At 33.0% G+C, this 13,538-nt stretch overlaps 1 protein-coding gene across 1 annotated transcript; it reads left to right on the forward strand.

Moving 5' to 3' along the window:
* Positions 1-2,135: 2,135 nt before the first annotated feature.
* On the forward strand, positions 2,136-7,437 carry LOC120120223. The gene is made up of 8 exons (XM_039139904.1): positions 2,136-2,504; positions 2,595-2,662; positions 3,172-3,238; positions 3,343-3,497; positions 3,653-3,723; positions 5,055-5,123; positions 6,514-6,614; positions 6,962-7,437. Exons 1-8 carry the CDS (start codon positions 2,235-2,237, stop codon positions 7,256-7,258), a joined length of 1,098 nt encoding a protein of 365 aa, XP_038995835.1. The 5' UTR covers positions 2,136-2,234; the 3' UTR covers positions 7,259-7,437.
* Positions 7,438-13,538: the final 6,101 nt, after the last annotated feature.

A 13,538-nucleotide genomic window follows, 5' to 3' on the forward strand; every position in this document is an offset into this window, starting at 1 on the left:
AACCACTGTTGTTAGGTCTGACGACAATGGAATGTCTTCTTCTCAAGGAGGGAAACAAAAGGTCGAAAAGAATTATGCAGCACAGGCAACACTAGCTCTTCCTACCGGTGATATTGATCATGATGGAACCAAGGAGAGCACCACAAAAGGGTACTCCTATGAAAAGTTTTTTGACGTAACGAGAAGGAGAAGAAACGGGTTTCAAATTGGTCGAAGGATGGTCATCCAAGAATCGGAAATGGGATCAGAAATGGTTGTTACACGATTTTTATCGAAAACCTTCCAGAAACAATCCATTGGAAGAGACTTGAGTATATTTTTGGCACACATGGTCAAGTTATTGACTTCTTTATTCCTAAAAAAACTCGAAAGGGGTCCGATTTGGGTTTATTCGCTATGCAACAATTGAAGAAGCCAGGATAGCGATATCAAAGATGAATGGTAATTATATTTACGGCAGCAAAGTCAGAGTCTGTTTGGCTAAATATAAACCCCGACAATTGTTCATAGTTAGTTTGGGAGGGAAGATATTTCGAAGAATAAACTCTTTGAAGTTGAGGGCGTAGTGAACGAAGATAAACAACAAGTGTTGAGCAACTGTCTTGTGGGGTGGTGCAAGATCTTTATCAAAATTGGTAATCTTGCTAACCAAATACAAGCTAAAGGATTAGTTGGTTTCACGTTAATGAGAGCTGCTGGAAATGTAGTTCTCATGGTTTTTGAAGACGTTGATTCGTTGAGAAGCGTGAAGGATGATAAGTTAGAGACGCTTGCATAATGGTTTTCCAGAGTGAAAACTTGGTCAGACGGCCTAGTGGTGGAGTGTCGGCGCATGTGGTTAGTTTGCGAAGGTATCTCTTTTCACGCTTGGAATTATGATACTTCCAAAAAAAATTGCAACTAAGTGGGGCAAGTTAATAGCAATTGACAACAGTTGTGAGTTTCCATCGTCTTTTGATCGGGCTAAAATTCAAATACTCACAAATGCTCAATGGAGAATTGATGAGTTGTTGGAGTTGAGGTCGGTGATAATTTATTCAATATCTTGGTGCATGAAGTTGATCATTCCTTCAAACCTAATTCTTGGGTCCCTAAAGATTGTGATATTTCATTAGAACTTGCTCCTCCTATTGGATCGTGATTGTTCGTATTTTAGAAATAGGGTTATTGTTTTAGGGGCTTTTTGTTTGAAGATGTAAGATTTCTAGGTGATATGGTTTGTAATGGTGTATATTCCTATATGAGGGATCGGTGTTACCATATGTACTTAGTCTATTATTTAATAAAATATGAGACACTCTTTTCTTCTTTCCTATGTTCTTCAACATACTTTTAAGTATGTGGAAGAATATGAAGGAAGTTTTTAATGAGACCTTCAACTTATATAAAAAAACAGTCATTGGAACTGGATAATATGTTCATAACAATTAACTTTAACTTTTATAAACAATTGTAGAATTGTAAAAGTTAAATGAATAAATGTTTGATTAAATTTTATTGAAATCACAAAAATGCACTGAAGAATTCATATATAATTTTGAAATTAATTTAAGTATAATTAATACTAATTTAAATTAATATTATTTAAAAAAAAGTGAAATTTAATATAATATTTAAATAAACGATTCGAATTGACACATATCATTTTATTTGATAAAATATAATATTAAAATATAAATAATGCAATGGTTGCAGTTTAGGATAATGTTACGTTACATTATTGGTAAAATCAATGGAGACAAAGGCGAATTACAAAACTTATGCATGTTGTTTCATCCATCACCAGGTTAAAAAAAAGTGAAAATATAAAGGGAAAAGTATACAAAACTTGATATAAATTCCACTTAGTTGAAGATATATTAGGGATAATATAATATTTAATTTATTTATAATTCAAGATATAAACAAATTTTAATCACAAATAATCAAATGAATTTATATTTTAATAAAATATTATTAACTCAAAAGGTTATGTTTTTGTGTTTTATATCAAAACCTTGGAATTGAAGTTTAATAATTATGTAATTGTGATTAAAACAAGCAGTAGTACTAATCAAACAAATGAAGATGCAAGGAAATTGCAATACAACGACAATTACTGTATAATTTTGTAATATTAAAAGGTCAAAGACTCTGATTCAACGTCGGCTATTGGATGTGGAACGATTTAAATTTGTAAAACAAGAGACGGAATCCGAATAAATTGCTCCAATAACGAAAATTCGTGGTCGACGATGATGTCATTGCTTCGCCTCATCCTGCTAACGTTATTGGTGTTTGGATCCGGGCTAATCAGAAGAGTCATCTCGCATGAGGAATCTGGTGAGTGGAGTTGCGAGACAAACTCGGAGATCCAAGTCCAGGCGGATTTCAGACCCGGAGTCATAACCCTCGATGGTCACGCCGATGATTGGAAAGACATTGATGGGTTCGAGTTCTCTCTCCTCCCTGCTCTTGACCCGGACGAGGATCACGAATACAGAGATGGGAAAATGACGGTGAAGGTAAATGCTATCGCCTATTGCTTGGATTTCAAAATGGAATAACATTTAGCCATGACTTTGATGTCAAACTTTTTCGCGGGATTGTCTTAGGCCTTACATGATGGGAATGATATCTTCTTCTTGTTGCAAGTTGATGGGGACTATGCATACTCCAAAGGGTAAGCTCCTTTTTAATTAGAACTAGATTTAGTTTCTTTTTTTATGGGTTAGCCATTAAGATTGGAACCCCAGCAGATGTTGGTCATTCTTGGTCCTGTTTAAGATGTGAGATGTCCAATAAAAAGTTGAATAGCTAGCTGGTGTCTCACGCAAATGGTTAGCAAAGGAAGCTTATTAAATCATGATGCCATCATGCATGGCATGCGGAATCTGTTCACTTTCTTTGTTTCTTGTGGTATGAGTTTCAGTTTTCATTCTTTCAGTAGCTGGAATTGAATAGAGGAAATTTTCAGCTGAATCCATTGACATCCGAATTTCCTTATGTTAGTTATGTATTTTACTAGTTGTCCACACCCTGAGATTTTATTTGTGCTCATTCACATACAAAAATTTTGTGTTATTAATATATGTGTGCTCACCCTAAAAAAATATTTCTAGATCCCTCACGGACTCTGACTTCTCTATGTTAACGCCTTATGGCTAACCGGTTTTCTACTCTTTAATGCAGGGACAACGCCAAATGTCCATCTGTAGCTCTCATGTTTCAAATTGGCGACCTTGCTACTTATCATAATGTAAGTTATTTTATCCTGTGCCATGTTTATCTTTCTTTGATACTCTTTGTTAGCTTCCTTTGTTGCAAGTTTGAAAGTTGAGAAATAGTTTACTGTGGTGCAAGATGGGTGGCTGTGAAGAACAAAGGGACTCTTGCACTAACAAGACTTGCAAGGGACATGAAGTTGACATTATGCACTTTTCTATTGGAAATGCTATACCTGGAAGGCTTTATGGTGGCAATCCCATTGATAACGGAGAGGGAAATGGAGGTGATAGGTAATGTTGTACAATGTATCATTCGCCATCACAATATAGTTTGAAGTAGTACAATGTATTATTCGCCATCACAATAGTGCAGTGAAACAATGTACTCTTGTGGAAAAATGTTCTGGAATTTCGTACTTTATGATAATACTTTTATTTGCCGACAGGTTTGGTCATTTGGTTGATGTGTATTCTTGGAACCCGCACTGTAGATACCTTGATGGCATGGGTCCTTCTGGTAAATTCTAAGATCCTCTAGTCTTATTGGCCTGCTTTTTGAGTATGATATTTGCTTATTTGAGATGAAAACGATGGGACTTCCTTTTAGCATAGTGAAACAAAGTGGGATTAGGCACTAAAGAAAGTGACTACAGGGGTCATAGGATGAGAACAACTCCCACAAGTCAAATTTTTATCTTATATGAGACACTAGATTGCTTGCTTAATGGATATTGCACTTACTAGAAGGAACTTTTGAAGATCTTGAAGCATTAATAACTTCTTTAATGTCATGATCATTGAGGTAGCCACCAGCAATTATTTTTAATCTGCTTGACTATGGTTGTGTATTTATCTTAGTGCGTTTTGATAGCTATCATCCTGCCTGGGTATTGTTTTTAAGTGTTGAAATTACATTTTTATCTTGTTGTCTTCAACTTTTCATTTAAGTGCCTTCAACCAGGATCAAATTTACCCGTTCTAGGTGTTGCTTGTTTCTGCTATCTTATATTATTTTGAGAAGGAAGAGAACTATTTTGATTGGATAATCCAGTTGTTTCATTATCGTTTTAGGTTTCTCCCAATTTCCTACTATTATCTTCATAGGAGAAATTATGGCCCTTTTGATCTTATTTTGTTAGATATTGTTTCCTCCTCTCTGGTACAATTTCTGACTTATCAGTATCTCAATTCTCACTTTTTAGGGTTATTTATTTAGAAGATAAAAATTCCTTTGCTTTGTTTGATTATATATGACGCTATGGGTTTCTTCTCTGGTTTATATTTGAATCTCATCATCCAGATGCTAACTTCCTCTTCCTCCTTTCCAATCTATATGCATAAAATAGTTTTCTTCCTTCTCAGTAAATGAATCAGAAAGATTACATTCTTTTAGGAAACTCTATTCTTTAAACCACTTATCGATCTAACTCTTGGTGGAAGGCGTCATTTTGTCTCAATTTGAGAACTTGTAAATCCCTTACACACTAGTCTTATTCCATGAGTCTAAATGCTGCTGCATTTCTAAGTCTGCAATAGTTCCTTGCTTCCTGGCCAACTTTAAAAGGTATTGGTTGTACATCTAGGGGTCTGATTTACAACAAAGCTAGTGGATTCATATTGGTGTCTTTTAGTTATTGATTGACTTTGAGATATGTACTAGACAAAAATAACATTTTTGTTACTTATATTTCTCTTGTGGCTTCATTTAATATCTTTATCCAATGATGACTTCCTGCTCTGTTTCTTTCCTTTCTTTGCCCCGTTGTCCCCTTTAAAAGGCATTGGTTTTAATAGAACATTGATTTCCTCATTGTTTAAATAATAAGATTTATCCTTCTTCATTGTTAGGAAATGATTCCAGTGCACAGAATGACTGGAAAGGAGCATGGTGGCACAGTAGCTTCACGGTTCATTCAGGTAATTAAACCATCATGATCGTATTTACAAACAGAATGGTTATATATGTTGATGTGCATTTATTCTACAAGTCATGGTCCATTTGCAAACCTGCCGAGTTGTATGCACCCTTTTACATGTTTTTGGAGCTTATATAGGCAATTTCCTGTGTCAAGTTGGTAAGAAGCATTAAGCTCCTATTGATTTCAGGAAACAAGCATTTTCTTGAAAAATGAAAAAGATTGAAGAAAATGTGTTTTGGTTGAAATTTTAAAAACAGTTTTTGGAAAATGAAAATATGTAAAAATTGAAGGGATAAATTACAATGATGGTTACTGAACTTTTAGGGTGTTTTCACTTTGGTCACCAAAATTTTAGAACGTGCATTATAGTCACTGAACTTCTTTCATATGGTCTTGAAGTTTTCTTTAAAAAAAAACAAAGGTTCCAAATTGGCAGCCGCCGCAAAGGCCAAGTTTCTGATGGATTGGTTGTCGCCTTGTCGGTCAATCCCAACAGTGGAAAGGTTTCATTTAGCTAGAAGATTAACATAGTTCGGTTTCAAGCTAAACTGATGCTTGACAATGGTGGATTGAAAAGTTTTAGTGTTCGGTTTCGATTGAGATTTTAGGTTAGTAGAAGGTTTTTCGATAAGTTTGAAACGAAGGAAAGAAAGAGAAGAGTTGTTCGGTGATTTTTTGGAATGGAGAAATCATCGAACAAAGGCGGAAATGACGGCGAAAGGAGGAGCAGCGGCTGCCATATATTTTCTTAAGTTTTTAGCGTGCCATGCCAGTTTTTGTTAATGGTTTAACACCCCAATGATTGAAATAGAAGTTTTTCTTAACTGAAATGACTAATGGAAGTTTTTCGATTTCTGTGACCAAAGTGAAAGTGACTTAAACATTTAGTGACTATTAGTGTAGTTTACGCAAATTAAAAAAAGTTTTCTTTATTTTCACTAAAATGCTTTGAAATAATGGAGTTTAAAATAAAAATTATTTTTATTTTTAACTTTTAATTTAGTTGATGAATTGAACCAAATCCTTATAAACACAACTATTACTTTTCCAGTAACTTTTAAATATCAAATTTCTAATCCTAGTTCGAATTCATATATATAGGAACTCTTTTATTTTATTTCTCATATATAGGAACTCTTTTATATCTATTTATCAAATATGTTTTCTCATTAAAAAAAAAATAGAAAATGAAAGTTGTTTCTAATAGGAAAATAAAAAAGTTAAAAAAAATTTAGAAACCTAACAGAGCCTTATATTCTGTAATAGGGAAGGAATACAATTGGTTTATTTCTTGTGTTTTTCAACCAACATATCGATGCTAAACTACGCCTTGGTGTCAATACTTCCTCTTTCAATTTCTTAATGGAAAAAGTACATACTTTTAACAGGTTTTGTGGAGGAAGACAACCCTTACTCTACAGGGGGTCAGAAGGGAACATATTATTTCGAATTTTCTAGGCCTTTGAGAACCATGGACCGTCTTCAACAGGTTTGAAAATAATCTTCTGGCTTTAGGCTTTTAACTAATGGTATCAAATATAATCCACATTTTTGTATTTATAAAAATTCTCTTAGTCATCGTGTATTATGATGTATGCATGCTGTTTATGTTGCTTGTCATACAAGCGAGGTCATGGATCATGGCTTCGAATTGTCTGTTCCTTTCTAAAACTTGAGTGGTTTTGGTAGACTATGCTACCTTAGCAGAAGGCTGACATTTTTAATGAAAATTGAATACGTTATATAATTCTGATGTCAAAACATAAACGATAATACTGTGTTTCATTTCTGTTAAAACTGTTTACCTTGTTGAGTTACTTCTCTGTTGCATTGCAGGATGTTCAGTTCACATTAGGTGGATCGAGCAAGATGTCGGCTGCACTCTGGTATCCGGTTGACGGGAATCCATGGCACGGATCCGGACACTACACTATTAACTGTGATTGGGTGTCGTTGGATTTCACTTCGGGTGGTTCTAAGCTAACGGGGTCAGCGAAACCAAGCAGCTCCTGGGATGTCGCCTCTGCATTCTCTCTTTTATTCTCAGTAGCAGCTCTTTGTGTGGCCGTATTTGTAGCATACCAAGTTTCCAGACCCAAGAATATCCCATTCACACCAATGGAGAATCTTTAGATTATATAGAATTCAAGTCTGCCATCGTAGAATTCATCGAGCTCGAACTTATCATACATGTTAGACATTGTACTATTGCTTGTGTTTGTACTGCTTAGCTTGAGTTTGTACTATGAACATATATTCCTCCCCACTTATTAAATTTTTTAAATTAAAAAGGACAGTTTAGTTTTAGTTTATTTTTCTGCTTTTGGTAAAAGCTTCTGTTATTGATGAGTGGGGTGCTCCATTTCCTTGAGCACATCACATGTTTGATGACTTTCTGGGGATAATATAAGGAGCTGCAGAGCCTTAACTACCAATATTCAATGGAATGCCCTGACATTGAAATTCTTAAATACAATCTCATAGAAGTCACAGATTTTATTATCAAATCTTTAGTTGATATTAACCTTTGAGTTTAATCTTTAAACAATCCAAGTCGAAACCCGACAAGTGAAGAGTTCAATTCAAAGTTTAATGGACTTTTAGTGACGAATTCTGGGCCTTTTCAATTAATCAAGCCTTTACACCTAATGTTGGCCCAAACTATTAAAATAGTGGCAGCCGACCGACATCATAAATAAACGTAGGTGTAGCAATCGAGTCTTCGAATTGAGTTTGAGTTGGATTGTTTCAGGTATGAATCATATTTGGTTTAAGTTTCATTTGAATTAGATTTATATGGTCAAGTTAGATCAATACTGGATCACTCAATTTTTTATTCGAAACAATATTTAAATCTTCAAGTTAATTCAGATTGAATTTGATACAAGTCCAGTTGAGATATTTTAAAAAATCAACTAAATCTTCGAACTTAACAAAAAGAACTAATTAAATCTCTTTATCATATCATTAATAACATGAATTATCACGTTAACACCGTAAATTTTTTATCATTAATAACCGTCAACATCATATTCCATTTATAAAAAGATTAAATTATTTTTTCAGTTTAAAGATTATTATGCTTTTTTAAATGAGGATATAATGTACTATCAAATTTTAAAAATATTAAAGGCCTAGACTAACACTTTAGTTGTAGTTTATTGGTTAATTTTTTCAATAGAAATTGTTAGTATTATTAAAAAGTAAAAAATATTCAAAATCACAATAAAGATTTACAACTAATAACGTAAACTAAATACATAATTTAAACACGAGAAAATAAACTAGTTACTTTAGATCATACAAGGATCATAATGGAAAAGGTTAAAAACTCAACTAAAATACTCGCGATAAATAGATACGAATAAATTTGACTATATTGACAAGCAAACCATAAATGGATTAAACTATTGAAATATCAATGAGAATCGCAAATCAGAGTCGAACATCATGAGAAATTATCCATAAATATAAAATCATGTATCAAAATTTAGTCTGAGGGTACAGAGTATGGAAGATTAGTAAGATTACAAATAGTCATAATATTTACCACTCATGACATCGTTATATCCAACCCCAAAAAATGAAATAAAAAGAACTACCAAACAATAAGAAAGAAAACAGAAAACGTGTTATAAAGGCAAACAAAAATGTGTTACAAAGATAATTATTCTTATTAAAATTTGAAAAAAAAAACTGATGATTGATGACCAATACCAAAATTGATTTCGTATCTACTAAACAAAATTAAAGAAAAAATTCTAATTTATAGAACGAAAAAAAGAGCAAGAGAGAAAACGTAATATGCGTAAAATTCGAATTATAAATCTAGTTATAGGTTAAATTAAATATATTTTTAATATATTGTGTCATACTATCTTCACTTTAACGAGGCTCAATAACATAGTGGTAATAGTTTAAGGACACAACAATTATTTTATGATAAATTATAGGGTAAATTATATCATTGATCATTTAACTACGTGTCAATTTTATTTGAAAATCATCCAAATAATTAAAAAACACTATTTTCTCTATATTTACTAAACTAACATCATTTCTAAAATCGAGGTAGAGAGGCACGTTTGGGATAACGCACTTTGCACATGTGGCAAAAAGAAGCATCCCAAGGGGCTCACTTTTGATGAGGTAGCATGACACATGAAAGTGTATCTCATAGGACGAGCCTTTCCCAAATTTTCAATATATTTATAAAATTATACTTTAAAAAAATAAAAAAATAAAACTATAAGGACCAACAATGTAATTTGATACAAATTACATCATTGAGTTTAGGAGTGCTTAGGTTATATTTACTAACAATGTGGGATAGACTTCTTCTATCTTTTTCAAAGTAATCTTTAATTTTTTTAATTTTACTTAATTTATTAAGTTAGAGGTTTTTATTTTTAATATTGAAATATAAATTAGAGTTCGTATTAATTAAAATTGAATATCTCTTATATGTTAAAATATTTAAATATTTATTTTTTATTGAGTTAAATTTTGTTAAGAAATATTTTGATGAGAATATTTAAATTAGGTTTGTTATACTTACTAATTTGTTATGGAATTGTAACGCCCCGAATCTCGGGTTAATAGTTCGAGTCAACCCAAAGCCCAAAGTTGAGCCATTGGACCTTATATTATGGTTGGACCAAGTTTGTTGTTTGTGAGCTTGAGATAGGGCCCAAGAAAGTTGCTGGGGATGAGTAAATCATGAAAATAAAAGTAAATGGACTAAAAGTGTAGTTTACCCATAGCTATTTTGAAAGTTGGAAAACCCCTTCATAATATATGATTTTATGTGAACTAACCCCCTTACAAGCTCACCAAATACTCTTCCTATCTTCTCATTTTTTCCTAAAGTGAGAAATTTAGAGAAATCCAAGTTTAGTTGATTGAATCCAAGGTAAGTTTTCAACTCTTTATTCTTTAAGTTTCAATATAAGCTCAATTTCATTAGTTTTTATTCATATAACCAAAAATGGGTCTTGAGATATTTGTGAGAATCTATGGATTCTAACTAAGTTTTGAGTTATAGGGAGTTTGTTTAGATGTTATTCAACCCCTAGATGGATTGGTAATCCATTTTCTCATTTTGTTTAGTGAAGGAAATTCTCATTTTGTTTAGTGAAGGAAATAGGAGAAAGCTCAAGAACTAAAGGAAGAGAAAAGTTGAATCTTGAGTAAGTTGAGAAAGTTTCTAGCAACCCAAAAAGCATGGTAACACCTTTACAATTCTTCTATACTCTTAGTAAGTCATTAAAAGTTCAAGATAATTTAAATGTTTGAATTGAGCATGATAAGCATTTTCATGGTGAAATTATTGTTTTTGGGTTATAGATGTGTTTAAAGCCTCCATTATGACCCTTGTTGATCAAATAAAACTTTAAGCATGTTTGGGGACCTCACTAGTGTCTTTAGGATTGAAATATAGTATTTTAGTATGTGTTTTATGACTTCTGTAGGTAGAGTATCGATACTATAGGGATATTATCGATACTTATTCTTCGTTTTGGGCAAATTCGTGAGTTTCTGGGCAAGAGTAACTAAACATTGGGTCATAGTTTTGAAACTCCATGGGAGTTTCAAAACATGGAGTTTCAAAACTGGGCAGAACATAATGTTTAAAAGTATGGGTACTTATATAAAGTATCAAAACTTTTGCAGGAGTATCAATACTCTTGGGCTAGTATCGATACTTTCAGTCTGTTTTGGGCAAAAATGTTAGTTTTTAAGGAAATTAGACTCGAGGTACCCCAACACTTCATTTTTATCATCAAATAAGACTGAAAGTGAAAATATTAATGATATTAATATTACACTTAGAAACAAGATCAATTAGGATGACATAAAAATAGCCTTGGATGGTGCTCAGGAAATGATCAGGACACCCAAGTTCCTTTAGAAAATGCTAGCATTATCGAAAATATAGATTCAGTTCGGATATATCCTTAGGTAGTGCTCGAGGCACTTAAAGCTAACTACTTGGGCGCAAGGTCTGACACTCAAGGAGTGAGATAATCGAGGGATTGACCGATGCAGAGATTCCGGACAACCAACCTCTATAGACTAGAGGGGTGTGTAAGCTCCGAGATGCAGAACCCTCAACCGTACCATGATGTCTACCGTAGAGTAGAGAGTGTAGTATACGAGTATACTCACTATTGCAGTTATCAGTTAGCTTGAGCATGACTTGAACATTTTTAGTATGACTTAGTTGTTAGTGTGGCATTGGGCTAGTTAGCTCAGCGTTTGGAATTTGTTTCCTTACGCAGGTTAGTCGAGGAGCAGTCCGAGGACATTTTGACAGCAGTGATCCAGACTCAGATAGTGTATAGTACATCTCGAGTTTTTCTTTAAAGGGCATGTATAATTATAAACCCCAATTTGTATATTTTTGTTTGAGTCATGACTCATTTTAAACTATGGTATGTATGGTTTAAATATTATTTTGGGAGCTCCTAATATAAACTATTTTATTTAAATTTTAGTTGATTTATTTTAGCATGAGTGGTTACAAATTGTTATTTAAAAAAAAGGAAAAATTTAAAAGAAATTTTTTATTAGTCAATCCGATGGTTTCGTGTGGCATTTTGATCGATTGACTGTGTGTCGTACTGGTTTATGGTGTTACAGGAATTGAGCACTTTTTGTGTCCAAATAACTCTATTGATCCTACTTGAAAAAAGTGGCACGCTTATAGGTTTATTTCTTATGCATATGACCAATAAGCAAATTGAAGTAGGTAATTCTGTTCGATTGACTGTGTGTCGTACTGATTTATGGTGTTACAGGAATTGAGCACTTTGTGTGTCCAAATAACTCTATTGATGCTACTTGAAAAAAGTGGCACGCTTATAGGTTTATTTCTTATGCATATGAGCAAGAAGTAAATTGAAGTAGGTAACAAACTTTATGAAATTTATAGCCAACTAAGCATGTAAGTTTTCATTGCCCGAAAGAATTATGTCTCTTGTAGTAATTTTGGTCTTCCTCGATAAAAAGATATAGTTTGTTAATTTGTTTTGTGTATAATAAAGAATCATGCGATTTTGTTGAAATCGAGAGTATAAAATCTTACTTTGAGTGTTATATAGTTGATCATCGAATAATTGGAGTGTTGTTGAATCATTGTTCATGCATTTTAGCAATCCAAAATATGAAATATATTTGTAACTAATCAATGAATTTACTTGTAGTTAATTCTATAGCTTGTATAATTATGTGACACTCTTTGGTCATCTATGTGAATAACTTATTCAATTAGTTTTAATTTTGATTACAATTTTCTCATCAAAATATTTCTTAACAAAATTTAACTCATAATAAATTTTTTTTAAATATTTCAACATATAAAAATATTCAATTTTAATTAATATGAACTCTAATATATATTTCAATAGTAAAAATAAAAACTCTAATTTAATAGATTAAGTAAAATTAAAAAATTAAAGATTACATGAAAAAAGTAGAAGAACTCTATCCCACATTGTTAGTAAATATAACCTAAGAACTCTACTATACTTATATAAACTAATTCCATTAGGCTCTTAAACTCAAGGATCTAATTTATATCAAATTACAATGTTGATCCTTATAATTTTATTTTTTTAATTTGTTTTAAAGTATATTTTTTAAAAAGTATACTTCATGGGAATTTGGGAAATGCTTGCCCTATTAGAAGGTTTTTGTAACACCCCAATTTAGGGGCTAAATTTAAGAAAATATAAATTGGTGGATTTAATTTGGTATTTTGAAAGAAATAAGGGATTAAATTGTAAGATTTCAAAGTTAACAGACCGTTTTAAGAAGTGCAGGAAGTTCAATGGCTAAACTCTTGGTTTAGCCATTTTTAATTATGAGATATTATAAACCCCAGACTCCCGTATGTTTCTGGAAAATTTTCCAGTTTTCCTCTCCCGTTCTCCTTACTTCGAACTCCGATCTACTCGCCGTCCGACCTCCGATCGACGAGCCGAAACCACCATCGTGTTCGTTGCCAACCGAGGAACAAAACCCCTCAAACCTTTCGTCGTGAATCATCACCGTTCGTCGTGAATTTCAGTTAGAAGTATCGTCGGTAATAACTCGGTTTTAGTTGGTTTTTCATCGATTCACGACGATCGGGTCATCTGTTTACGACACCTCCCGCACCATCGTGTTCCTTGTGCCGTTCCGAGTCCACCGGTGTTCTTATTTTTCTCCGGCAACGGCGGCGCGTTGGGAGGTGAACCGGTCAAACTTCCCGATTTGTTGAAATCGAGCTCTCCGCCGTTCAAAATTGTGAACCGAGCTTTGTAAGTATCTCGAAATCGCTCAAAATAATTTTTAGAAATTTTTCCGGGATTTTATCACTGTTCACGCGCCCCCACGCGCCGCCACTGCGCGTGGGGAAGGAAAAAGTGAC

The sequence above is a fragment of the Hibiscus syriacus genome, unplaced genomic scaffold, assembly GCF_006381635.1.
Source record: "Hibiscus syriacus cultivar Baekdansim isolate YM2019G1 unplaced genomic scaffold, ASM638163v2 tig00110333_pilon, whole genome shotgun sequence".
In the NCBI taxonomy this organism is placed as follows: Eukaryota; Viridiplantae; Streptophyta; class Magnoliopsida; order Malvales; family Malvaceae; genus Hibiscus; species Hibiscus syriacus.